The following is a 26,513-nucleotide window of genomic DNA, read 5'->3' as shown; positions in this document are numbered from 1 at the left end:
AGGATATCTGATTCACATATTGCACTAAGTTATGGCAGTCAGCTAAGCTGTAATTAGTGAGCTTCCATATCATGCTAATCCATGCGCTATAATTTACAAACCTCTGTACCTTCAATTTGCTAAAGGCAAATCAACAAATCTGATTCTAGCTTAGTCTGAAGTTATCAGCATTTGAAATTACTGGCCAAATAAAGACAAACATTTATCATTATAAGACTAAAAATAGGAATTCTTGGGAAGTTATGATCTTAATATTGAGAAATTGGATTTGAATTAACTGAGTAATAGATTGGAGGCTGTATGACTGCCTTCATAATGCTTGCAATGTATGCTCCGAAACATATACCAGTAAGATAGAGATGTTATCTGTCAGATTGATGAATTATCTATCAAGTTGGTAGCTAAACCTAATACTGTAGGTCTGGCAACCACTTATATATTGTTACAGCGGCTATTCTCCTCTATCTCTAGAATTATTCTCATTTTTTTCGTTATATATTTCTTTGTGTTGTGTATTTATCAGATATACAGTGAAGCTTATGGTTGATAAAGCAAGCCTGGGTCCAGTTGAAGACTTTCAAGAGCTGCTAAACTACCTTGAAGAATATGAAAATGACTGGTATATTGGTTTAGTGTCCGAAAAGGAATGGCCACAAGCTGTTTTACAAGAAATGCCGTACCTTTTTTCTTTGGGGCATGACCCAAATATGGTAAGAGATTCCTAACTTTTAAGTGGATTTTTCACTAATATGCCACTTATTCCATTCTTAAATTTAATGGCAATACTTACGTATGTTTTCTTTTGTTCTTTGTCAAGTAATTGTCAAGCTGGTGTTGTGATCCTAGCCCTTGTATTAGTATAGCACAAGGAAGCCTTCAGGGAACGGTGGCACAGTTTATTAATTAATGTTTTAATTATGGATTTAGATGGCAAAGCTAAATATTAATGAAGAATTTGTTTCTGGAAAAGTCTGCAAAAAATTAGTTTATTAATATCAGTGCCTTAACAAAACAGTTTAAGACCTGTTTCATTAAACATTTATCTAGTAATTAAGATATCCACAGCTGATTGTGACATTCCTTCCAGTGGGAATCCTGTTAGAGAAAACCTGTACTTTTGTGTCACTTCCAGACTTTGGAATTTGTCTTCCAAACTTTGGAATTTGTCTTCCAAATTTGTCTTTGTAGTTGATATCCACTTGCTTTGATTTCAGAAAATATATTATGTTTTAGATGCCTTTTTAGGGTTTAAGGTTTCATTGTATGAATATTTTCCAGTCAATTCCTGTACTTGATCTTTTAAAAGAGAGATGCACATTTTTTTTCTTGGCTGAGGACTTTGTATTTTGGAGAGATGTATTTTTGTATTTTATTTTTTAAAGTGGGATCATGACATAATTAAAATTACAACTTGATAACCATTTTTAGAGATCTGTAGGGTGCCCCATTTCTGTGTGTGGTCTGGAGCTTCAGACTGATTATCTCTTTGATAAAAGCATGTAACAATAATTTGAGAGCAAAGAATAAAATGACTGACATAGTAGGTATGCATCCAAAGGGGAAAAAAGTTTGAAGAGTAACACAAAATCTTACAGAGGCTCACCAGCTTCCCTACTGAAGACTTAGACAATACCCAGTTTTAGTGCCTTTTAGAACATCATCAGGGTAGGAGCCATGCAGATTTCCAAGGGGATGCAATACAGGTAGTCCTCAACTTATGACCACAATTGAGCCCAAAATTTATGCTGCTAAGTGAGAAATTTGTTAAGTGAATTTTGCCCCATTTTACAACTTTTCCTGCCACATTTGTTAAGAGAAACACTGCTGTTGTTAAATTAGTAACACAGTTGTTAAGTGAATCTGGCTTCCCCATTGATTTTGCTTGTCAGGTCACAAAAGATGATCACATGACCTTGGGACATAGCAACGGTCATAAATATGAACTAAGCATGTGAATTTTTATCATGTTTATCATGGGGATGCTGCAATGCGTGTGAAAAATGGTCGTTAAATCATTTTTTCAGTGCTGTTGTAACTTTGAATGGTCACTAAGCAAACTGTTGTAAGTCAAGGACTACTCTGTACTGTGACCTAGAAAACACACATCCAAGGTGTCACTAGATGACTGTTTTTTTAATAGAAGCATCAACTGAGTGCTGAATTGTACTGGGTGGAATTCAGGGTGTTTTTCCATCAACTCATACATTAAAAGAAACGCAATTTAAATTGGTTATATTTTCTGTGGATCTAGACCAACCATATCTTGATCTTGTTATTTCATAATATCCATGGCCCGGATTTTTCTTACTGAAAAAAAATAAAATCTGACTTCTCTGCAGTGTTCAAAGATAAGGTGACTTTTTGTACTTATCTTTATTTTCCAGGGAGTTTATACTGGCAGGATACTCACGCTTCAGGAATTCCTAGTACAAGTGGGAAAACTGAATGATGAAGCTGTCAGAGGACAATGGGGGAACCTCTCCTGGGAGCTGCTATATGCCACAAATGATGATGAGGAACGCTACAGCATCCAAGCACACCCCGTACTCCTGAGGAACCTGACCATACAAGCAGCAGATCCTCCCCTTGGCTATCCTGTTTATACCTCCGAACCTCTTCATCTGACTTTCTTGTAGTTCCCAGAATGAAACCACTTCATTCCTTCACTGAAAACTGGGTGAAATGAGGGCACTTCTTTGGAGAGCGATTTTGAGCACATGCCTTTCAGCATCAGGTGACAATGGGAGAAGACTTAATGCAGGCAATAAGATAATTATGCATTTTAATGTTGTACATTATATACATTTTTATATAAAATCCCCCAAATCATTACCAATACTGTATTGACAAGTCCCTTCCACAGGGGTATAAGTTTATACACCTTAAACAATATGTAAGTATTTTACTATAAGCCAGAGTCTATATCTATTATTGCTTTAGCATGTTTATTTTTTTTTTATTTGCAAAATCATAACATTTATATTATGAAAGGGATACTTGAAAAATATTTAATGTCTGTTCAATTTTGAAAAAAAACATAGGTTAAGAATTACAAATTGAATATTAGGGGAAAGAAATTTCCTGGTTCAATAAGATGGAAGTTTCCAGCATCATTGGACAGCCACAAACACAGAGACTTGTAACCATGGTCCTACTTATAAACAAATCCTGCCTATTTACTAATGAAAAAAATGGAGGTCAACAGAAGTTGTGAGGATACACAAAAAAGCAGAAAGCCAAGTCACAATGGGAAACAAATATACGACCTGACAGATCAGCCATGAGGTTTGGGGTTGTCAGGGGCCTGACCAAGCAGATTTGCCATCCTAAGGCTATACTGCTTGCAGGAGAGGTACTATAAAATCTGTATTTAGTGTCTTGTCACAGTGACAAAGCATTTTGTTCATCTACAGTTAGTAGAAATGTAAATCATACAGTATAACTCCAAGAATCAACGCTGGCATTTTAGTACTTCACTGCTGAGTTGGAAATTAGCAGATGGAAGTTTTAATTCTCCCAAGTTATGAAGCTATCTTATGAAAAATTGTAATTGAGCATGATTTTGAGAGATTTACTAAAGTAGTATTTTCAAAACTATGGCTCAGCTCATATATTATAAAAAGCTATTTACTAAGAGAGCAGGATCATCATGGTGGTTGACTCAAATGTGGCTGGATCTTATTTGTGTCCCTTTGCCATTCATTTTCCCATCCCATCCCTCTCTTGACTGGCGCCAAAAATGTTGCTGTTTTTGCATTTTGCATGAAAGAGGGGTTTAATTGGATAAAATAAGCACTACAGAGGCTTAAGGCATCCATGGAACTCCTGAAAATGGATCCTGGCCAATTCACTTTAGGAATACAGTCCCTGGCATATTATGAAAAGTGTGTGGATCTGAAGCCAATGAAAGTTGCACATTCCTACAGTAGGTCATATCCAAATCTTGTTATAGGCTAGTGTTATATAAACCCAGCCAGTATTTGAGGAGATAGGTTGGGAGAAAGACAGATTTGAATCATCATCTTGGTATATATTTTGAAAAGCCAACAAGTGAATGAACTTTCTTTGGGTAGCCATCTCATGCTGCAAAGCTAGAAGCTTTATACAGGTACATCCATCTTGTTGCACATTTTTGCATCATTTTTTGCCAAAGGATTTGCAAAAAAAACCCATAAACTTTTCAAGCAGAGGTTCCTCTCTTTTCCTTATGCTGGTTGATGTTTGGAGGAATGCTCAGTTGTTCCTTTTCCTTATGAAGACTTTTTGTAATAAGAAACATCAGCATCCTGTAAGAAACAATACAAGCTACTTAGGGAAGGAATGCTTCGATTACATGCATATAACTTGTATGCAGAAATCAGGAAAAGCAAAAAATAAGTTCCATTAACATACAATTCCCACTCAGCTATTCACTTTAAAACAACATAAAACTGTGATAACGTATAATCCATACTAAACTAGTGACGTTTAGCTACTCCAATACAATACACCGTCTAGGACTACATTTTTTTTAACATTTGAATATGAAATGTTGAATCTGAAGCATTTTAGTAAATAAAACATTTGTGTCTGGAATGAAAGCATGCTAAAAATCCTGTGGTGGAAGGATCACATCTGGTTTTAATGCCCTATTTGACATGATAAGCTATGGACTTGACTTTGGAAATTTCCAGAACACACATTGAGGCAACTAAAAAAAACCCTGGGGAATCTGGTTTGCCTCGATTCTGCAGTTGTATTATAGAAAGCATTCACCTTTTGTTTACATCAGAAAGTGGCAATATTTTCCTTTACACTTTGAAATGCCTCCCCCAATAGAGTTGAAAGGGGGAAAATCACTGAAAATCAGGCAGCAAATTTTAATAAATAACTTCTGGCTGAGTGTTCAACAAACCATAATAATAATTTTAGTTCTTGGGAAGAACTCAGTACAAATAATGGGAAGACTGATGGTCTGACCTGTAATAGAGCTGCTGATTATATTCTCCTGTCTCTCATCCACAGCGAAAAGAAAAGTGAAACCTCACCACTACTGGGAAGTCGGGAAATCTCTGGCTCCATATTAGATAGCCAAAAATGTGGTCTGATCTCTTTTACAGATTTAAGGGGAAAACTGCCTAAGGACACAAGAGGCTAAGTCTACCCCACAAACCCTCAACTATTTCAAAAATTAGATTAACTGAATCCCAGTCCCAAGCATTGTTAAAATGCAGTCCTAAAATGCAGTAGAAACCTTTTGTGTTTGGCTTCCCATTAATGTCCAGCCCAAAGCAAACAGGCAGGTATATTATATCATGCAGGTATTGGAATTGCAGGAACAAATAAAAGTATGAACAAAATAGAAATGGAATTTAAAATCAAGGTAGCAGACACAACTGCAATTAAAGTGCATAGTTTTTAACTATGGGTGTCCATGCTAAAAAATAGAGCTGGAGTCTCCTAAAGGTTATTTAGAGCCAAAATATCAATTTCTTGCAAGGGGACTTAAATCTGGAGATATAAATTTGGCATTTTGCGTAACATGCTACCTTCTCAGATCAGCCAATTTAGTAGGTTTAAATGATACCAGGAGAGGAAAAAGATTCTATTTGAAGAACATACCACTCCACTCTTGAAGTTCTCTATCCGCTTCTTTCCCATGCGGTTCAATAGCCACCATGCCCAGGTGGGCGCATACTGCCACATGTAACATACTGCCAAGTAGGGATGGTCACTGATCCAGGCTTCCTTCACATCATTAGCCATGCTAACCAGGGTTAAGCGAGCACACCGTTCAGTTGTCATTTTGTGAGTTTGGTCCCCAACATTTTCATTAATCTGGTAATGGGGTGGGTACACAATAGAAAATGAGACAAAATCAGAATGTGCAACAAGTGTGGCTTACTAGGCAAATTAATCTCTGTGCCCCTCCTTTAAAAAATTAGCTGCTTGACGTTACAGAACTTCTAATGAGGAATGCCTCCTCCCCTTTGCCATCATAAGGAAAAACTAAAACTCAAAATCAGAACAGGACCAACAAAAAATTTCAAGTTACACATTAGGAGTAGATACTGTATACTGCTAGAGAATGCCAGTGCACCATTGGTTCAATTAAATGCCATGGGCATCCCTTTCCTGTTAAACAGCATTTAACAGTGCACGTGTCTCTAGGCAGATAAAGTAATGGTCTTAGCAAATAATTTCAATCACAAGTTAGGGGCCCAGTCTTGTCTTATCTTGAACTGTCATCAGCAATCACAGAACAGGGCAATAATTTAACCAGAGCACATTTCATTCTTAACTATCAGTCCAGAGTTCATTGTTCTTTTAAGTCATTTCAACCAGTTTGGTCTAGTGCAGGGGTATCAAACTCAAAGCCTGAATCCAGCCTGCAGGGTGCTTAGATCTGGCCCGCGGGCCAACCCTGAAAACATTGAAGGACCGGTCCCCTGTGTCTCTGCCAGCAAAAATGGAACTTGGGAGCCCTCCCGAGCTCTTTTGGCTGTGACAGCCTCCTGCAGCCCCCTGCCAGTAAAAATGGAGCTCGGGAGGACCGCACGCAGACCTCCCGAGTTCCATTTTCACTGGCAGAGGGCTGCAAGAGGCCATCGCAGCCAAAAACAGAGACTCGAGTGACGTTGAGCTGGCCACACCCACCTTGGCCACACCCACCTGCCCACCCCACCCACCCCCCGAGGTCAAACACAACCCTAATGCAGCCCTCAATGAAATCGAGTTTGACACCCCTGGTCTAGTGGTTATGGCTCCAGTCTAGAAACCAGGAGACTGAGAGGTCTAGTCCCACTTTCAGCATGAAACCACACAGGGCCATTGAGGGGAAAATAGGAGAAGGAAGAAGGAGCACTAGGTATGTTCACCACCTTGAATTATTTGTAAAAATAATAAAGGGGAGCTAATAAATAAATTCCTACCTTGGAAATTTCTTCAGTAAAGACATTTTGGATGATCTGTGACTGGACAGGCCCTGGACAGATATTGATTACACTTATCTCAGGATAATCAACAAGCTCAGGCCGAAGAGAGTTGAAGAAACCCTAAGAAAGAAACGCAGTAACTTTATTAGAAGGGTCTCCACAACCACGAACAGAGTAAACTATCATATGCCTCAAAGATTGTTAAGTGCGTACAGATGCAATTATCAACACAACCTACAATATTACAAAGCATTTGTTATCTAGCTTCAAGGTTTCAGTATGGGATCCATAATACCATTTAAGATGGATTGTTATAGAAGCTTATCTCTGTTTTACCTATTTGGCTTCTCCATTTTTGTCTATTTTATTTGCTGGGTAATTAATGACTGTGCTAAAACTGATCTACACATGTAAAAAAAACCCATGTACTTTTCTGAACCCCATGCTGTGGATCTTGATACTAAGTACCAATATCACCCAAGCTAGAAAAAAAAATGAGTGTTGGTTGTACTAGATTTGATGTAGGGTTGCCATAATTAAACTACAAAAATCCAAGTATCCACTAGCAAAACAAAGACAATTTTCTATATTTCTTTGCTGGTACCTCATAGTCATTCAATCCGGTTGCAACTCAGATATAGCAACCCCATTCAGGAACCACCAGTTGCTAATCATTACAGAAACCCACATTATTACAGTCACTGAATTCTGGTCAAATTTAATTGAGAGGGAAACACAACTAGTACTTCAATCTACTCAACCCAGCATTTTAAAAATACGTTGTAGTACCTTTACTGGATTTCTGACACAGATATCCAGACTACAAAGTTATGCTATCAGACCTGTCTCGCTGGGCTTGGGGGCCTCACAGGCATCCTGCCATAAAAAGAAGGGGGGAGGATAAAAGGGTAATATAGCTTTGTGTATACGTGATAGGAAATCTAGAGGGGGAATGACAGGTGAGAAGGACCAGAGCAGCCACATCCCACAGCCAGGCACCCTGAGAAATGCAGATTACACACACACACCCGACACCTCAGAGTTCTCAAAACATCTTGGTGAGCTCTGGTTGGCTGGAAACAGACTGGTCACAGAGGCAGTGATGGGTTGGGGGCAAACCAGGTGCCATACTAGGCCTTAGGTTTCCAGACGCTGCCACCAGGGGTGAAATGCTACCGGATCAGGTGAGTAGGTAGTGAAGACGGGCTGGTTTGCCAAACCGGGAATAATGGCTGGCTGGCCACACCCCCGAACCGATCCATAGCCCACAGTCCTGCCATGCTTGCCTGCCTTCCACACTGTCTTCCTGGTGTCCCGGTGGCCAGCTTGCAAAGGCAGGAAAGCGGAAGCCTGCGTGGAAGGCAGTGGTAAAGCGGTGGTGGTGGGGAGCTTATTCCCTTCCCCAAAGCTTGACTGCCTTACACCCTGCCTTCCCAGCGGTCCCCCTGGCCCCTTGCCTTCCCCTCCACTTTGCGTCCCCCTGCCTGCATCCAGCCCATGACAGGGGACACTTTCTTCCTTCTGCAGCAGCGCTGTTCTGTCCCCTCTCGGCCTCAGCCACACAAGCTGGCTAAATGAGCCAGTAATTGAATTCACGGCTGCTATCAGTCCTGGCAGGGAATCTGCAGCTGCCTGCCAAAGTCTCCCTTTTATCTTGGGATTGCCAGGCAACCAGGAAGTCAGCAGTCCAGGCCGAATGTTCAGCTCAATTCCCCAAGAGTCAAAGAGTTCAGCTCACTTCTCCCCAAGGCAAATAATTCAGCTCAATTTTTGCTTGTCATGGAGCAGAAGAGCAGCCAGTGCTGCTTTTATACTCTGTGGGATGTGGCTCCTTGACTTCCTAGGCCTGCCCCACCCCTGCTTCTGTTCTTCCTGCCTCTCTTGCCTACGAAACCTAGGGTCCAGCCAGGCCTGATTGCCATCAGCCGGGTCTGGGTCTGCCATCAGCCTGGGGGGGAAGAGTCAGGGGACGGAGACCTCATTATCTCCTCTACCTGGCCTGCCTCTGGCTCCTGGAGATAAGCCAGGGAAGCCGGTGCTCCAGAGGTAAGCCCTGATGGCCCTTCCCCCTCACTTTCCGAGTTACTTTCTGGCAGGGGGCCCGGCTTGGGGACGCAGACACAACAGGCGCTGCTCAAACCAGGTAGGTGTGTGTTTGTGTGTATGAGTGAAAGAAAGAAAGACAGACATGAATGACATCATGTTGGCCTCGCCCATCCAGTCACACGCCCACCAGGCCACACCCACAAAACCAGTAGCAAAAAAGGTTAGATTTCACCCCTGGGGCAAACCTACACCATATTTTTTGTATCCAGAGAGTGTGGTAATTTCAGAGCTGGCTTGACTTTACTGCAACTAACACCCTTAGTAAAAGAACCCTCTGCTTTAACTAAATGGAGTCGAAGGTTTTTATTTCCTAAGGGATCAGTTCGGGACAGATTTGACATATACAAAAATAAACAAATGTCACAACTTTTGGTTTCTGTTTGAATTTCATAATACGAACAACTGACCAGATATATTGCTCAAGGTGATATACTTTATTGTTGTTGATTAGCCCACAGGACTAATATGAACTGCCCAGATATAATTGCAACATAGTCCAGGGGAAGCAGAATTAATGCTGGGGTCTCTTTCTTAGCCAAATCTTTGTGGCCTAGCAAGCCTTAATATTAGTACAGGGCCTTTCAAACATCAAGTTCTCTACATAATCGTAAAACAGCCTTCCTTCCTGGCATCCTGCAAATATCATGGAATTGCAGTTTCACGAATGCTAGTTGGGGAACTTCTGGGAGTTGCACTCCCAACACATTCTGGGAACTTCACTTGACCAAAGCAGCTGGAAAAGAGACTTACCTGCAAAGCATGTTTGCTGGCACAATACCCAGTGGCTAAGGGAGCTCCCATGACACCCATGACGCTGCTCATCGTGACAATCTTTCCCTGTTTCCTTTGGATCATGTGATCCAGGACAAATTTAGTTAACGAGACAGTGCCCAGATAGTTGAGTTCCATTATAGCGTTATAAACATTAATACTTGTATCTATGAAAAGAGAACGCTGAGAACGTCCACCGTTGTTCACCAAAACGTCAACCTTTTGTAAGAAAGAAAATGAAGGAGAAATTAGTTATACAATGGCTTCTTGTCAGCATCAAGAACTGAAGTGACTATGGAGTCAGAACGCAGACAGACCTCAAATAACTGTTTGAATTTCTGAAGCACCAGCTCATTATGCACTTTCAACATCATTGTCTGGGATATATTATAGGGCTTCTTACATATATCTGCATTTTCATGCTCCCTCTTGGCTACATTGAATCCTTTTAAAAAGGGTAATTGTATTCCACACAAAAGCAAATGATCCTGCCATGCCAGGTTTCATCCCAATATTCATTCATTCATTCATTCATTCATTCTCTCTCTCCCTCCCTCCCTCCCTCCCTCCCTCCCTCCCTCCCAAAATGAAACTTACCCTCCCAAAATGCTGAAGGACTGTCTTTGTGGCAGATTCATGGAATCCCCTGTCAGTCAAATCAAGTGGCAAAATCAGGATATCTTTATCACTTAGGCTGCTGATCTCTAAAGGGAAAATGGTAAAAACAAAATGTCTTGTAGAAACAATGGATCTTCCCTCCATCCCACCCCGTAAACACAACTCAACATGCAGAAAGGGGCACCCAAAGTCCTCTTCTCCTCCCTCTGCTTTAATATTCAATTTTTCCACACACTTCTGAACCTTCATGATCTGATGGGCATCATTTGGCCAGTAAGTGCTTCTTTGGAATTCTTTTAAGTTTGTCATTCGTGACTCTATTTAGTCCACTTATTTGCTATTGGCTCTGTTTTCCAATTTTATTCTATCTAAATGAACAGTCTCTCCAATGACTTGTCTTGCACAGGGCCCCCAATATTTAAGCTCAAGTTTCAATATTTGTGTTCCAGCGAACACCCCTTTGGTATTGCATGATTTGTACTTCTTGCAACTCAAGATATTCCCACGCGCCTTTATAAAACATCATTCCCTTTGAGCTACTGTTGGCCCCCACCCTCTTGCTTTTCCAAAAGGCCCTATAAGTATGGCTTTGTAAGAGGACCTCCACAAACAGAGACGGAGCCAATCAAGTGGCAGATTTGATTGTATTGTTGCTACCATGGATGGTGGAGATAGTTTTTATTATATGATGGATTTTTTTAAAAAAATGTAACCTTCATGGAATCGCCTATATGTTGAGTTGGACGGTTATATACATTTCTTTAATAAATAACAAATAAGTTTTCTCCAACATCATAGTTTAAAAGTGCAGCTTTCACAGCGTTATGTTGCAACTTGGAAATCATGCCCTTGATAATTTGTACCTTTTTGTTAGTATAATTCTTTCCCCCTAACTAATATGCCAAGTTAGCATAGTACATATTGTTACAGGGGCCCTCGGGGATTTAATTCAAATATATGTTTCAGCCCTTCCGTACATGCTGTCTGTTAAATCAGGATTGAGAAACCTGCATTGCTCAGATTGATTGCATGTGACCCTTGGCCTATTTTTAAAACTACTTTGCAGAAATGGATTCTGAAACACAACAAGGGATTTGTCCCTTCCCTGCTACTTGGGAGGAACTGCCTAGTGTCAGAAAACAGAAAAGATGGCATCTGAGATAGAATATGGGTGTGTGATCACTTTTGGCTCTTGGCCAGGCCCCTGAGGGACGTGCTTCTCTCGGTGAAAAACGTAACTGCTTTCCCTTAAAAAAAATATTCAGAAGGCGAATACAATTTCTGGAGCTGCTTTTCTCACCCTATTTCCCAACAAGGGTCTTGTGAGCTGAGGATAGGAACAACTGCAGTCCCAACATGTCTGAAGGGCATGAGGTTGGGGAAATGTTCCCTTTTCTGCACAGCTTCATATAGCCCCCACTCATCTATGAGCAGAATATAAGAGTAAGGGGAGTTTCTGCAACCTCTTCATATTGTAAATTTAAGCAAGGTAAGGAAAGCAGACAGAACTGGATTTCAGTAATTCTTTACTGGCAGTGCGTGAGCTGTGTCTGTGTGTATGCATGCATGGGAAGCAAAGGGTGTGAATATATAGGTCCACTCTGTAGCATATGCCTGGGAGGGAGGAGGGAGGGGTGGGGTGTCTTAGAATGGAAAAATCGTGAAGGAGCTGCTGCGTGCTCACTTCTCCTATATCAGGGGTCTGCAAACTTGGCTCTTTTAAGACGTTTGGACTTCAATTCCTAGAGTTCAACTCTGGGAGTTGAAGTCCACAAGTCTTAAAAGAGCCAAGTTTGCAGGCCCCTATCCTATATGGATGATCAGAGGATTTGGGTTTTTTTCTCCATAGCCAGATCCATCCCATTTTTGGAACTGAACTGAGTTTCTCCTTACACACCAAATGTCTTCCCATGTTGCTCAGTTTTCAGAGTTATCACATGGGCACACTGAGTTGGGAAAAAAAACCAGAAAGTATTCTCACAAGCTCTTTGGTAAATCTAAGATAGGAAAAGTATCCAGGTCATTCCCTTGGTTTATTATTTGTATACTCCTTTTAATTATTAGGATATCAGCAACATTAGAATTCAAGTCATGGATTACATATGATGGCATCTGTTAATGATTAAATCACCTGCCATAAGTCAAACAAAGGTAATTAATCCGGCGTCTTTCTGGAGCTGAGCAAATTTGTTTTGCGAGAAAGCTTTCCTCTCTGCTCCACTTGGCTATATATCAAGAAAGGGAAGGAAACCTGGATAAGCTATAGAAACCTATGCAACCGCAGCCTAGCTCAACCAGCCTAAGGCCCAAACAATATCGGGATGACAAAACAATCTTATTGACAATTAGCTGTCCATGGATAATTCAATTTTTCCTAATCTTGTCAGCATGATACCTCCTGTAATTGCCAGGTTTAATTAGCACCAGTATCAAAATGGTTTGCTATTGCTTCCTTCCAGAATATTTCTTATTTTCTTTCTTACTGCCTTGGTTTTTGGATAGCATCCCAACCGAATACTAGACCAGTTTATTTAACCAGGCAAGGTCAGGCAGATGCTACAGAAACCTAACTGGAATTAGAACAGCTCTTTATAAATATGCCAAAAGGGGCACACTAATTTTTGTTCTGTAATTTTATTTGCAATTCTTGCAACCTAGTTAAGGAAAAATGGATACACAAACTTCTAGAATCGCCCCTACCAAGGCACTTCTTTTTCACCCTCTCCAATTCGTTTTCTCTTCTTGCTGACAACACAAGCCATGAGCCAATCTTGGCCAGTTGGTAGGCCAACTCTTCTCCAATTCCACTGGAGGCACCAGTCACCCAGACAACTTTCCTAGGTAGCTCCTTTTCTGGGGAAGAAAAAAAAACACCAAAACAGATGATAAGAATAGGTGTCAAGCACAGGACATTAGGAGTCCAGGCAGTACAAGTGAATATAGGTTTATTACATGCTAATGCTCTCCACAAGAATATGAATTACTAATGGTCAAAGCAAATTGGTAGTAGGTAAGAGTCAATGGAATTCAAGGTGGGCTAGACTTGGATCTCTTGCGGGCATGAAGGGACTCAAGACTAATGACATGTTTGACCCCTCCCTCAGGCCCCACAAGGTCATGATGTAGGTCATCTCCTACACCAGGTGTTCAATAGCAACTTTCATGAATATGTACATATCTGCATACAAGACACTATTTACGTATTTAAATCCATATATCTGGCCATCCATTTCACGAATGCAACTCTATTTATTTATTTTATTTATTTATTTATTATATTTGTATACCGCCCTTCTCCCGAAGGACTCAGGGCGGTTCACAGCCAGTAAAAGACAAAATACATATAATACAAATTAAAAACTATATAAAAAACTGATTCGATTAATGGCCTAAAATTTTTTATACAATTAAAACCCCGTTTAAAACCCCTAATTCAAAACCCCGGTTTAAAACTATGTTCAAGCTAGTCCTGCATGTCGAAACAACAGCGTCTTCAGCTCACGGCGAAAGGTCCGGAGGTCGGGGAGTTGATGAAGCCCCGGAGGCAGCTCATTCCAAAGGGCAGGAGCCCCCACAGAGAAGGCCCTCCCCCTGGAGGTCGCCAGCCGACATTGTTTGGCTGACGGTATCCGGAGGAGGCCCTCTCTGTGAGAGTGCACTGGTCGGTGTGAGGCTACTGGTGGCAGTAGGCGGTCCCGTAAATACCCCGGTCCTAAGCCATGGAGCGCTTTGAAGGTGATAACAAGCACCTTGAATTGGACCCGGAAGATCACTGGGAGCCAGTGCAGACTGCGCAGGAGCGGTGTCACACGGGAGCCACGAGGTGCTCCATCTATCACCTGCGCAGCCGCATTCTGGACCAGTTGAAGCCTTCGGGTACCCCTCAAGGGGAGCCCCATGTAGAGAGCGTTGCAGTAGTCTATGTTCCTAACAAAATTTTTAAAATACAATATAAATGTTAGACCAAAGACAGCAGTATCTTCAGACATTTGAAGACTAATAAATGTATTACATCATACTTTTTTCTGATTAAACTCCACAAAACCTCAACCATCATAAATAGATTTCAGTTCAAAGGGTCAACGCTCTTTCTTGTCTTGAACTTACTCAGAGGCTGGCACAACAAGAGGCCAGTTCAATATTAGGCAGCAGAAGAAAGTGTCTTACGCAAACAATCAAACTACAAGGTGGTTTACAGAAAGCAATTCTTCCTAGGGACGTCATTGGCTTTAACGGTGTACCATTGGCCCAAACATAAATCCCCAAGGACTTTGTTGTGTCAACAGAAAGAACCCATTTTCAAAATGAGCAGGCAAACACAGCAAACAAGAAAGTCTGCCAAATATCTATCTACATCTTTAGCTACAGTTTACTAGACATGTATATGCTCTGGAATACATAGCTTTATTCTGAAAACAGAAGGCCTAGCTGGAGTTTTCACAGCACATAACCATGAAAATCTTGTTTTTGCTTTTGCTCTATACAGGATATAATGAAGATAAACTTCGTTTTAAGCAAAGATAGAAACACAAGGAAGGTTATGCTGGATCAAGCCACAGATCTATTCCAAAGTTTCCCACAATGGTGATTAAATGCCAATGGGAAACCCCCATGAATTCCATGAATGAAATAGAATTCTGATATTCGTAATGATCGAGATACCGAAGTTAATATATTACTATTTAACTACAGGTATCATTTATTAATTAAATTTCTATGCACCCATTTCAGTGATACAGCAACTCTGGGAGGCTTACAATAAAATCTAAAAAAAAAAGTGCTAGAATAGAATAGAATAGAATAGAATAGAATAGAATAGAATAGAATAGAATAGAATAGAATAGAATAGAATAGAATAGCCTGATTCCCTTACCTCCCTTGTACTTGGCTTACAACCAGTTGCTTAGTGACCATTTAAAGTTCGGACAGACAAACACACCCCTGCCAAAATGGTATTTATGAATCAGTTTTCCGATGACCACACACAGCCCCTCTCCCCCGTGGTCATATGATACAGTTCAAGTGCTTGGCAACCAGCCTGCATTTATGGCCCTTTGCAGGATCCTGCAATCACATGGCTGCAATTTAACACATTTTCATTGAAAATCCGCATTTACTTCTGTTTTTTGCAAAAATGCTCCATAGTAAAAAATGAGTTCACTTAATGACCATGGCATTTACTTAACAACTGTGGATTCACTTAATAACTACGTATGCTGATTCACAATCACCATAAAAAATGTTATAGAATCAGGTTGATTACATGATGATCCATGACTTATTACCCTAATAGGCAGGCTCCATTATGGTAATAATTCAAGGATTACTTGTAATCTTCTCCTAATCTTTGAAAGGAAGACTACCACAACGTATTTTGGTAAGAAATCCCATGAACTAAATATTAGATGAAATACTTTATTTTGTCTAGAATTCCCACCTTTCAGTTCCTTTGAATAACTCCGCATTCTGGTGTCATGAAATGAATAAATATCTGCTTATTCATTTCAAATTGTGCACCCTTTTTCAAAATTGTGTTAGCTGTTACTTTTTTTTTTTCCTCAATAAAGATCTTTATTCATATTGTACAGGAGTTATTCTAGGCTCTGATCATTCTGCTTCCCCTCTCTTATACTGTTTAGAACCGTAAAAAAATCCCCCTTTTTAGAGAAACTGATCAAAACTGTAAACAGTCTATAAATTGAAGCCTTTTTAGCTATGCCAGGCTGCGAATGTTAAAACCCTGACAGCATGGCCAAACTCCAATACATCTGGAAAACACCACATTGAAGACGATTGCTGTATAAAAGTGTATAAATCCATTTTTTGTTGTTGTTGCTCAGTACAGCTAACAGATGGAAATAGTTTACATAAGAGCAAAATATATTGGGCATCTGTTCTAGCATTTTGTGACACATGGGGTTAATTGAATGCATTTGGAAACTCACTGGGGGGTGGTAACTCCTTTCCACTATCGCCTGTCAGCAACCAGTGTGGAATGGTATCTTTGACACAGAAGATAATACAGTACACAGTCATTAATACAGCAACCACTGATAATCTGAAGCTCCAGGAAAGTACTGTTTTCAGTCTCCTTTTCACCTCAATCTAAAGTGACTGCCATTACTATAACTCTGATAAGGAATTTCACAATTTAACTGCATGCTGGGTAGAAAAAGAAGACAAATGTTCTTCTGCTGACTCTGGATCTCTTTGTGGTCCTTGTTAGTGGTTGAGCACAAGTTCTAGACTCTACAAAACATAAAACTGTAAGGACTGTATTTGTCTTTTATTATGCTGCAATCTGCCATCTTGAATACATTCAGTGCTGAAATCCTAACACAGTGAGAAAACAAATCCTTCCTCTTCATATTATTCATGGTCACACACAACTATTTGTTTATTAGATTTGGTAAGGCTGCCCAACTCCAAAAAGACTCCTTACAATATTTCCAATGCATAAATTACAACACAGCCAAAACCAGAAGGTTGCAGAGACAAAAACAGCACTCTCAGCTTTTACGATTCAAAAAGGGTTCCACCATAGCCACTCTAACCCCAGGCCTGGGAATAAGGCCACGTATTAAGAGACTTCCAGAATGTTGAAGAGTGGGAGCCATGTGTACCTTTGGGATTTGGGTGCTATTCCAGAGGGCCAGAGCAATGACAGACAAGGCATGGTTCCTTGGTCTAACACAGGGGTCTGCAAACTTGGCTCTTTTAAGACTTGTGGACTTCAACTCGCAGAGTTCCTCAGCCAGCAAAGCTCTGTGAGTTGCAGTCCACAAGTCTTAAAAGAGCCAAGTTTGCAGACCCCTGGTCTAATAGAAAGACTTTAATTAAGCAGACCTGGAGTGCACCCTTCTCTACTTAAATGCAATGGATAGGCAGAAACAATGGGAGAATCTCAATTCCCAAATCAGAGCCAACCAAAGCAGAATTAAGTGGGATAATTTCTTCTCATGATCTCCAAAGTAGATTTGATTTGGTGTACCTTAGATCTGCTTGTTATTTCTCTGCAATCATATCATACTCCTGGTTCATATTCGGTTTGCTTTCAGTTACTATTTCAAGATCTTTATCACAAGTACTATATCAAGCTAGGTACAGTAAAAGGTGAAGGTAAAGATTCCCTTCGCACATATGTGCCAGTCGTTCCCGACTCTAGGGGGCGGTGCTCATCTCCGTTTCAAAGCCGAAGAGTCAGCACTGTGATTCTTTATACCTATTTCTCCAACTTATACAGACATTTCTGAATATTACTCCTGTCTTATAGCTACCCTACCTAATATTGCAATGTTAATAATTATCCTTCCATTTTTTTCATCCAAAACATTAATGAAAATATTTATTATACAGTAGGGAATTTGAACTGACTCTCCTTTAAATTTCCCAGAAAATTATGTTTATTCACTTATTTCAGCTCTTTCTTTGCTTCAAATGTTTTAGCAATGTTAAGATCAACACTGTGATACAGTTCTTGGTATTGACAACTCAGCATTTTATATAACACACAGCACTATTTAATTAATAACAGGAGGAAATGAGTTGTACTTCTCTTCCTGGAATTTGATCACAGAAATCTCTGGTAGTTTGTTGTGATGGTGTTAGTTATATTTTTCTAGATAAAATCCCTAGCATTTGACCCAGTGTGCACCACCTCAGGTGCATATTTAGCTGTGGCTAAATAACTCTCCTTGTATTGTTAAAAGTAATGATACCTTCTAGTTCAATTAGATTTCTGTGGCTACATTCTTCCAGTTTTCTTGGCAGAGTTACAGCAAGTTTATTTATCAAATTTATATGGTCTGTCACATCATAAAAAATTACTCTGGGCTGCGTACAGCACCGAATAACAATCTATAAATATATCAAGTAGTATGAAGATTAAGTAGTTTAATTGTCTTCCAGGTGATTTGATTAATGTGGCCTTTAACCATCAATTAGGAGTTTCAATCATTAGCATTAGTGACTTTTGTTATTCTTGCCATGTTTTATTCTTTTATTAGTTATTATAATTTCTTTGTTTTGATTGTTGTGAGTCACCCAGATCATCCTTACTTGAAGGAAGATATTATTAGACTGCCCTCTTACAAAAAAAAAATGTTCCTCCTGAAGCCAAGCCAGCAGCGTTCTTAGAGCTTTCCAAAAGTTAATTTTAAAAAATGAATTGTTCTGGAGGCGTTTGGGGATCGATGAGTGAAGTCCTTCTGTTCCTTGTATTTCTGGTATTGATTGGGTTTTTCTAGCATCTGTTCCATTGGCTGCAAGGTCTCCTAGGATTGCCTGCTTCGTACAGCAAAGTTTGTCAATGCATGGTGAGATCGGGGATTTTGTTTTTCAGCTACCTTGTCACAAGACTGGGCATGATTTGGGTTGATCCAAGATCCCACAGCTTGCTTTTGTGTCTAATGGAAAGAATCTGAGCCTTTTCCACTGTTTTGATTTTAATTCTTCTTTTTTTTTTTTTACTATTTTTACTGTTATAAACCATCAGGAGTCAATAGATGTACTGTACATATCATGATATTTAAAGAAAATATATAATATGATATATAAATAGAATAAAATGCCAATTAATTGTTTCTTGGGTCCAGGTTACCTGAGAGAATGTCTCCTTGTATATGATTCCCTCTTGTTTACTGAACTAATCTGTGTTTGCTCATATTTGCCCCATCTAGCCATCTCTGCGGAGCTTAATGAAAATGATGACTACTGCTTTTAGGGGGGGGGAAAATATTTTGAATGTTTTAGTTGAAGATTATAAATGTAATTCTTATCTTAATAATTCCAGTTCCAACATCACTTTTGTCTTTTTTGAGATAATAGGTGAAATTATTTTTTAAAGATCTACTGAGGGCCCCTTTCATTTGTTATAGCTTACCTACAGTTTTACATGTTAAAATAATCTTGAAACCTGCCATAGAATATTTTAATGGAAGGTAATATGCAAAATGTTAATAAATCAAATGCTGATTTCAGCTTATCGGCTTTATGGATTGTACAGATGTTTTTCTCATCCATGAGGGTTTATTTTTTTCCATTTGTATGTTACAGCACTGAATTCATTTATCAATGTTAACAGCTTTCCATGAAGGACTGGATAGACGGTTAATATGGCCGACAGGTATCAATCCATCCACCATATTCTGCCAATCAGAACAATAAGCTTGTCCTCATAAGATATCAACACCAGTCACACTGACTGATGACATTCTGACTCTGACATTCTCCTCAAGTGTTGCATCACTTGAGGAAAATGTTTCTAAGGCAATAATTCTTGTGCTATGCAGGTAAGAGTAACAAAGCATATGATTCAATTGCAGAGACATGTGCAATTGCAAATAAAGGAAGAGTAAACCACAACTTAATGGAAATTGTTTCTTCATCTTGAAAGTATTCCTTGTGATCAGCAGGGCAGTCTCATATTATTTCAGTATAACCATTTAATATTCACTTTAGAGCATCATCTTTTAAATAAATAAAACAGCGGTGTATCAACACAATACTGAAAACAAGAAAAGTATAGGAAATAACAAGGAAAGCAAAACCTAACCGGAAAAAAAAATTCAGAAATTAATATACAGTATCTAACCAAACTATAAATACATCTCTAAGAAAATATAGATTTTTCAAAATAGCCATTCTTAATATTTCTATTAAAAAAGAGTTTTCTATAGATACTGATATCCTAGAAGGAATTATTGTGTTAATGAAACTAAGAATTTATTTATTAAATTTATATATCACCTATCTCACTGTCAAGGGACTCTGATATAAAAGCCTTTCTCTTTCTAAAATCCTAAAGGAAAGGGAAAAGTAATAAGATTGCTCATTTATCAACAAAGCCACTATGGGACATTTTTTTGGTTTGGTTTGAAGTGTTCCATGAATTCAACCAATTCTTATTGTTGAGCAAACAAAGCTCAATGAATTGAAATATTATTGCTAATCTTAAAGCAGACATGTGTTTGAAATCCTTGATGAATAGAATAGAATAGAATTTTTTATTGGCCAAGTGTGATTGGACACACAAGGAATTTGTCTTGGTGCATATGCTCTCAGTGTACATAAAAGAAAAGATACGTTCATCAAGGTACAACATTTACAACACAATTGATGGTCAATATATCAATATAAATCATAAGGATTGCCAGCAACAAATTATAGTCATACAGTCATAAATGGAAAGAGATTGGTGATGGGAACTATGAGAAGATTAATAGTAGTGCAGATTCAGTAAATAGTTTGACAGTGTTGATGGAATTATTTGTTTAGCAGAGTGATGGCCTTCGGGAAAAAACTGTTCTTGTGTCTAGTTGTTCTGGTGTGCAGTGCTTTATAGCGTCGTTTTGAGGGTAGGAGTTGAAACAGTTTATGTCCAGGATGCGAGGGGTCTGTAAATATTTTCACGGCCCTCTTCTTGATTTGTGCAGTATACAGGTCCTCAATGGAAGGCAGGTTGGTAGCAATTATTTTTTCTGCAGTTCTAATTATCCTCTGAAGTCTGTGTTTTTCTTGTTGGGTTGCAGAACCGAACCAGACAGTTATAGAGGTGCAAATGACAGACTCAATAATTCCTCTGTAGCACTGAATCAGCAGCTCCTTGGTGTTGTGTCTCGTCCGATCTCACCACCACAGCCGGGGTCTGCTTATCTGCTTCCGAATGCTGAAGAATGTCCTAGCATGCCTCCCGGCCCCAGCCCTGGCTCCATGCCTAGACAGGCTGAAGAAGAGCAAGTATCTCCAGCCCCCAGCTCTGGCTCCATGCCCAGGCAAACGGAGCAACTAGACCCCTCCCCCTCCTCCACAGCATGTGAGCCTGAGGAAGGTCAATTACCAACAGCTGCCAATTGGAGTGACCCTCGCTTCAGAAGAATTGATAGGTGGCGGCGTCAGAAGGAAGGGAGGGGCAGGCCTGGATAAGTGCTGAGTCATGGAGCCACACCCCATGGCCTATATAAAGGATCTGCTTTCTGGCAGTCTCTGAGTCAGGCAAAGTCTAAACATATCTTGCTGAAGTCACTTTCTGGTCTCCTGCCTGCCTTGAGGACTTTGCTAGGACTTTGGCAGAGCTGCAGAGGCACACCTGATTCGGATTTCCCTGACCCGGCCATCAGCGGAGGAGTGGGACACGACACTTGGGCAGTTTGAGCTTACTGAGTTGGCGCAGAAAGAACATTCTTTGTTGTCCTTTTTTAATGATGTTTTTGATGTTAGCTGTCCATTTTAGATCTTGCGATATGATAGAACCTAGAAATTTGAAGGTTTCTACTGTTGATACTGTGTTGTCTAGTATTGTGAGAGGTGGAAGTATGGAAGGGTTTCTCCTAAAGTCTACCACCATTTCTACGGTTTTGAGTGTGTTCAGTTCCAGATTGTTTTGGTTGCACCACAAGGCTAGTCGTTCGACCTCTCATCTATATGCGGATTCGTCATTGTCTCGAATGAGACCAATCACTGTTGTGTCATCTGCGAACTTCAGTAGCTTAACAGATGGATCATTGGAGATGCAGTCATTGGTATACAGAGAGAAGAGAAGTGGGGAGAGCACACAGCCTTGGGGGGCCCCTGTGCTAATTGTACAGGTATTTGATGTGATCTTGCTTAGCTTCACCTGCTGCTTCCTGTTTGTTAGGAAGCTTGTGATCCACTTACAAGTCTGTTCCGGTACCTGTAGCTGGTTTAGCTTAGTTAGAAGAATGTCTGGAATGATGGTATTGAATGCTGAACTAAAGTCTACAAAAAGGACCCTTGCATAGGTCTTTGGAGACTCAAGATGCTGTAGGATGTAGTGCAGAGCCATATTAACAGCAGCATCTGTTGATCTGTTTGCTCGGTATGCAAATTGCAAGGGGTCTAACCCTACATCATCATCATCATCATTATATACTTTATTCATTAAATATGAAACTCAGTCAACTGAAACTCATTATTATTATTATTATTATTACTACTACTACTATTACTACTATACTACATTACTATATTACTATTACTACTACTACTATACTACTATATTACTATAGCCTCTGGGCAGCTTACAGTTTAAAACAAAGCAATGGTACAAAAAAGATGCTGTACAATATAAAATACACAAAATTTAGCATCTGTTTGAAGAACATACAATCTGTCTATATGAAACAATTTCAAATCTACCCTTAACATTAACACCCACACAAAGATTTTGTCTTTCAAATGCTTCGGGCAAAAACTCATAATTGCACTAAGAATAACTGCTTCTAGATTCCTGCCTTTAATCAGCAATTTGTTCATGCACACAACTATATACAGAATAAATAGCAATGCAATTATTTAATCTTTTTAGAAAATAAAAAAAAATATCCAATTACTGCTCAGTTTCTTTACTATATAATCAAACAATTAAGATACAATTGTGCAAACTTTTTATATTTTTTCAGTATCAGGGTATGGATTTTAATTTGGCTGGGAATTCAGTTAAATAACTTGAGAGTCCAGAAACTGAAGTAGGATAAGCTTAGAAACTTTGTTATAAATTTAGGTGGTTTAGAAAGACAGTGCTGGGCAGACAGCAGTCTTTCAGTATCTGTCACACAGAACAAGAGGTGGACTTATTCCCTACAACTAGAAGAGATTCAGGTTACACATCAGGAAGAACTTCCTGATAATAAAAGCTGTCAACCAGTGGAACAGGCTGCCAACTGAAATGTTAAGTTCTCCTTTGCTCAAGATCCTCAAGTACTGTATATAATTGGCCAGAGATGGTCTAATGAATCATTCACCGAGCAAGAATTAAACAATATGACTTCCAATATTCCTTCTGATTTTATAATTCTCTTTCAAGAGTTTGGCTTTTTTTTTTTAAATATAATTACTTTAGTAAAAGATCTATATGGTATTAATAAATGTATCAGTAGATCCTGTACTGCAGCTAAATCTAACTAAAGCTTAAACAAACGGATATTAGAAGCAACCCTCCATTTAATCCAATGAAGCTTAATTTACGAACATTACAATCCTCCATTTAATCCAATGAAGCAATATACAAAATCATGTTCACAAGACTTGGCTTTATATAAAAGCTAGTGCCATCATCCTAGAAAATGAACTGTGTATCTGTGAGTGTGTACATTTGTGCTTTAATATCCAATATAAAAGTAGACTCAATCTACCAGATGAATTGTTGGTTCTATTTCTCTTTTGTTAGGTGTTGTTACAGGAAGTAGGTAAACCCTATCAGACTATGTGTAGTGACACTCTGTTCTTAGGTTAACAGAATGTAGGTCTTGTAAACCTGAAATTTTGTACTACCTTGTTTTAAGTAGGTCCCTGCTTAAAATTAGGTACAAAATTCTAGGCTTACAAAACTTCTATTTCCTTTACCTAAAAGCAGAGTATCACTACACATATAGTCTAATGCAAAAGCAACAACAGGCTTGCTTGCTTGAGACTTAAGCTACTGCTTAGCTCTGAACATACACTTAATTCAAGAGTTTGTGAATAGCCTTAAAAAAAATCCTTTCCCACAAACTCCTGGATTTCTCCTTTCCCATGAGTGTTTCCCTGCCTCAAAATGCAGGGGAGAGGTGAGCCCTTTTTATGATTGGTAAATAGATGGATTGTAGAACCTCTGCAATCCACTAGCATCCAGCTGGAAATCAGACATGGGCCTGATCAACCACTTCTGTCCAGTTTCCACAAATAAATGGGTTCAAAGGACAGTTTCAAAATATGGTAAATACAGCTTTGTGTTCTAGCAACCAAGCTAAAAGCCTGGTCATATTTACTTGGGATTAGGAAGCAATGCCTAAAAACATATTCTGATGAGTAATACTACATGGCTTGCACACACCCTAGTCAGAACCTGGAGATCTCCAAGAGTGGTGACTGTAGTTACAGTAGCTTCCATATCTGCAGCCAGCATAGCCAGTGCTCGATTGACTACCAGCTTTGGGCTACAAACTCCAGATGACAGTGAGAGCCTGCAAACATCCTACAGTCTGACATTTTGTAGCCCAGATCTGGCAGCCCCAGGCTTCACTTAGGGTTATTTGAACTGTGTTACTTTTTCGTATCACTTTTTCTCCAGAAAATCCCAGAACAGTTTGGAAGAGAATAAAAAAAAAGTTTGCTCAAATGCTCAAAAGCATAAAACAAAATTCATTTGGAATAGTAAAATAGTTTTTCTTTTTAAAAAAAGTGGGGGGGGGGGGAAGCAGCAAACTAAACTAAACTAAACTAAACTATAATTTGGCCACGTGGTCCGAAAAATGCTTGGGTAAATAAAGCCGTTTTCAAATACTCAGAAACTGTAATCCCAACATCTGGCAGATTCCAAATGCACAACGCTTAAAATTTTAACAAATCTCGCAGCATCCCCGTAATTTCCACGGGCAGTTAACCACCGGCTGTGCGGGAGATCGCGCTGCGCGCTTGTCGGGTTTGCTTGGCGCGGGGAGAACTCTCGCATTTTGTCCGGACTGTGAAGCTGCCGCTTCCTCCTTTGTCCACTTCTTTATTTTTTAAACCCCTTTTGCTAACTGTCGTAATCGAGGGGCCGCGCGCAGCCCCGGAGAACTTGTGCCACGTCCCCGCGCGGGAGAAATTGAGGGAGGAAGCCGCAAACTCCAAGCAGATTGAAGCAAAAAAGTTAGGCGCCTCCGCCACAGAGAGAGAGAGAAGAAATTCCGCTGGTGACTTACCGGGCTTCTTGCCCCACCATTCTGCCCACTGCACGGTGAGATCGCTGTCAGCTCGGATCCAGCGTAGGATCTGCAAGATTAGGTAGGCTATGAAGCTCCCCACCGCAATGCACTGAAGGCAGATCTCCATTTGCGCGCAGAGAAGACGAGACGAGGCTAAGGAGAGCCCCTTCTTATAAGCAGCAGGCTGAGCTCTTCGCCCGCTGTCCCAAGCAGGGAGTGGCCGCTGGGTACAGGCGGGCCCTTTGCCCGGGGTAGAATGGCTTTTGCGGGGGGTGGAGTTTCTTCTCCCCGCCTCCCCTCATCATGTGGCCTTTGCAGTCCCCACCACTTGGTTTGCAAGAGTTTAATCACAATTGTTTGCAAAGTTTTGCAAAAAGAGAGAGGGTAGCCGGCTTGGGCTCTGGAGGGCAGAGAGGTTTAGGGTGGGGACGTTTCTGGCAATGGAGACGGGTTGCTTCCCTGCTAGAAATGGCAACCAGGAGGTCAGCCAGTAGATAGAAAGATGTTCCTGTGAAAACGTGGGAATGAAAGCTGCCAAGGGAGAGGAGTCCCTGATGACAGGCTTTTGTGCCCAGGAACAATGGTGAGCTGAGAATAAGATACAGTAGCCAAATTACAGAGTGAAAGAATGGAGTGGTTTGTTCCTGTGGCAGAGACACACAGCTAAGTTAAAAAGGGTGGATGTGAGCATTCATTAAATATCATCTTGGCCTCCTCTTTTGCCTTTAACTCCTCCTTAAATAGAATAGTTTCCATCACATAAACCACCTGCTCTGAAAAGTGCTGTCTTCTGTACAGCAACTTTTTACATGCATAGGAATTTATTTATTTATTTATTTATTTTATTTACTTGATTTTTATACCGCCCTTCTCCCGAAGGACTCAGGGCGGTGTACAGGCAAAATAAAAACAGACAAGACAATATACAGTATAAAATGCAAGATTAAAAAACTTATTATAATTAGCCTAAAAATTTAAAATGTATAGAAAACTAAAACCCCATTAAAATTAATAATAAAAATTATAAAATCAATAAAATTTAAGCCAGCCCCGCGCGAATGAAAAGATGTGTCTTCAGTTCGCGGCGAAAGGTTCGAAGGTCAGGTATTTGGCGTAAACCTGGGGGAAGTTCGTTCCAGAGTGTGGGAGCCCCCACAGAGAAGGACCTTCCCCTGGGGGCCGCCAGCCGACATTGCTTGGCGGACGGCACCCTGAGAAGTCCCTCTCTGTGAGAGCGTACGGGTTGGTGGGAGGCATGTGGTAACAGCAGGCGGTCCCGTAAGTACCCAGGCCCTAAGCCATGGAGCGCTTTAAAGGTCATAACCAAAACCTTAAAGTGCACCCGAAAGGCCACAGGTAGCCAGTGCAGTCTGCGCAGGAGCGGTGTTACATGGGAGCTACGCGAAGCTCCCTCTATACC

General features: G+C 40.1%; 2 protein-coding genes across 6 annotated transcripts in view; one reads left to right on the top strand and one right to left on the bottom strand.

The window, feature by feature from the left end:
- PCNX4 (pecanex 4) overlaps positions 1–2,650 on the top strand; it is a 30,758-nt gene extending 28,108 nt beyond the window's left edge. For all 5 annotated transcript variants that reach the window (XM_058162942.1, XM_058162943.1, XM_058162945.1 and 2 more), the window contains 2 exons: positions 524–710; positions 2,385–2,650. In XM_058162942.1, the coding sequence (XP_058018925.1) occupies positions 524–710; positions 2,385–2,636 (439 nt within the window). In that variant the 3' untranslated portion in view covers positions 2,637–2,650. The remainder of the gene's footprint in view (positions 1–523; positions 711–2,384) is intronic.
- Positions 2,651–2,764: 114 nt separating this feature from the next.
- DHRS7 (dehydrogenase/reductase 7) lies at positions 2,765–25,319 on the bottom strand. The gene is made up of 7 exons (XM_058162946.1): positions 25,091–25,319; positions 13,110–13,262; positions 10,389–10,495; positions 9,771–10,010; positions 6,912–7,034; positions 5,602–5,817; positions 2,765–4,286 (listed from the first exon to the last, which is right to left on the bottom strand). The coding sequence occupies exons 1-7, from the start codon at positions 25,218–25,220 to the stop codon at positions 4,251–4,253; spliced, it is 1,005 nt and encodes a 334-aa protein (XP_058018929.1). The 5' UTR covers positions 25,221–25,319; the 3' UTR covers positions 2,765–4,250.
- Positions 25,320–26,513: the final 1,194 nt, after the last annotated feature.

The sequence above is a fragment of the Ahaetulla prasina genome, chromosome 1, assembly GCF_028640845.1.
Source record: "Ahaetulla prasina isolate Xishuangbanna chromosome 1, ASM2864084v1, whole genome shotgun sequence".
Lineage (NCBI taxonomy): Eukaryota > Metazoa > Chordata > Lepidosauria > Squamata > Colubridae > Ahaetulla > Ahaetulla prasina.
Note: the sequence above shows the minus strand (reverse complement) of the source record. Positions and strands in the feature narration are given on the sequence as shown.

What these genes read in the sequence shown, in the direction of transcription:
- DHRS7 (XM_058162946.1), bottom strand. Translation starts at nt 25,220, where the DNA reads ATGGAGATCTGCCTTCAGTGCATTGCGGTGGGGAGCTTCATAGCCTAC. An exon ending in TCCTTCAGCATTTTGGGAGG is followed by an intron (nt 10,011 to 10,388) that starts GTAAGTTTCATT and finishes TTCTTACAAAAG; the next exon opens with GTTGACGTTTTGGTGAACAA. An exon ending in TTACTGAAGAAATTTCCAAG is followed by an intron (nt 5,818 to 6,911) that starts GTAGGAATTTAT and finishes CCCCATTACCAG; the next exon opens with ATTAATGAAAATGTTGGGGA.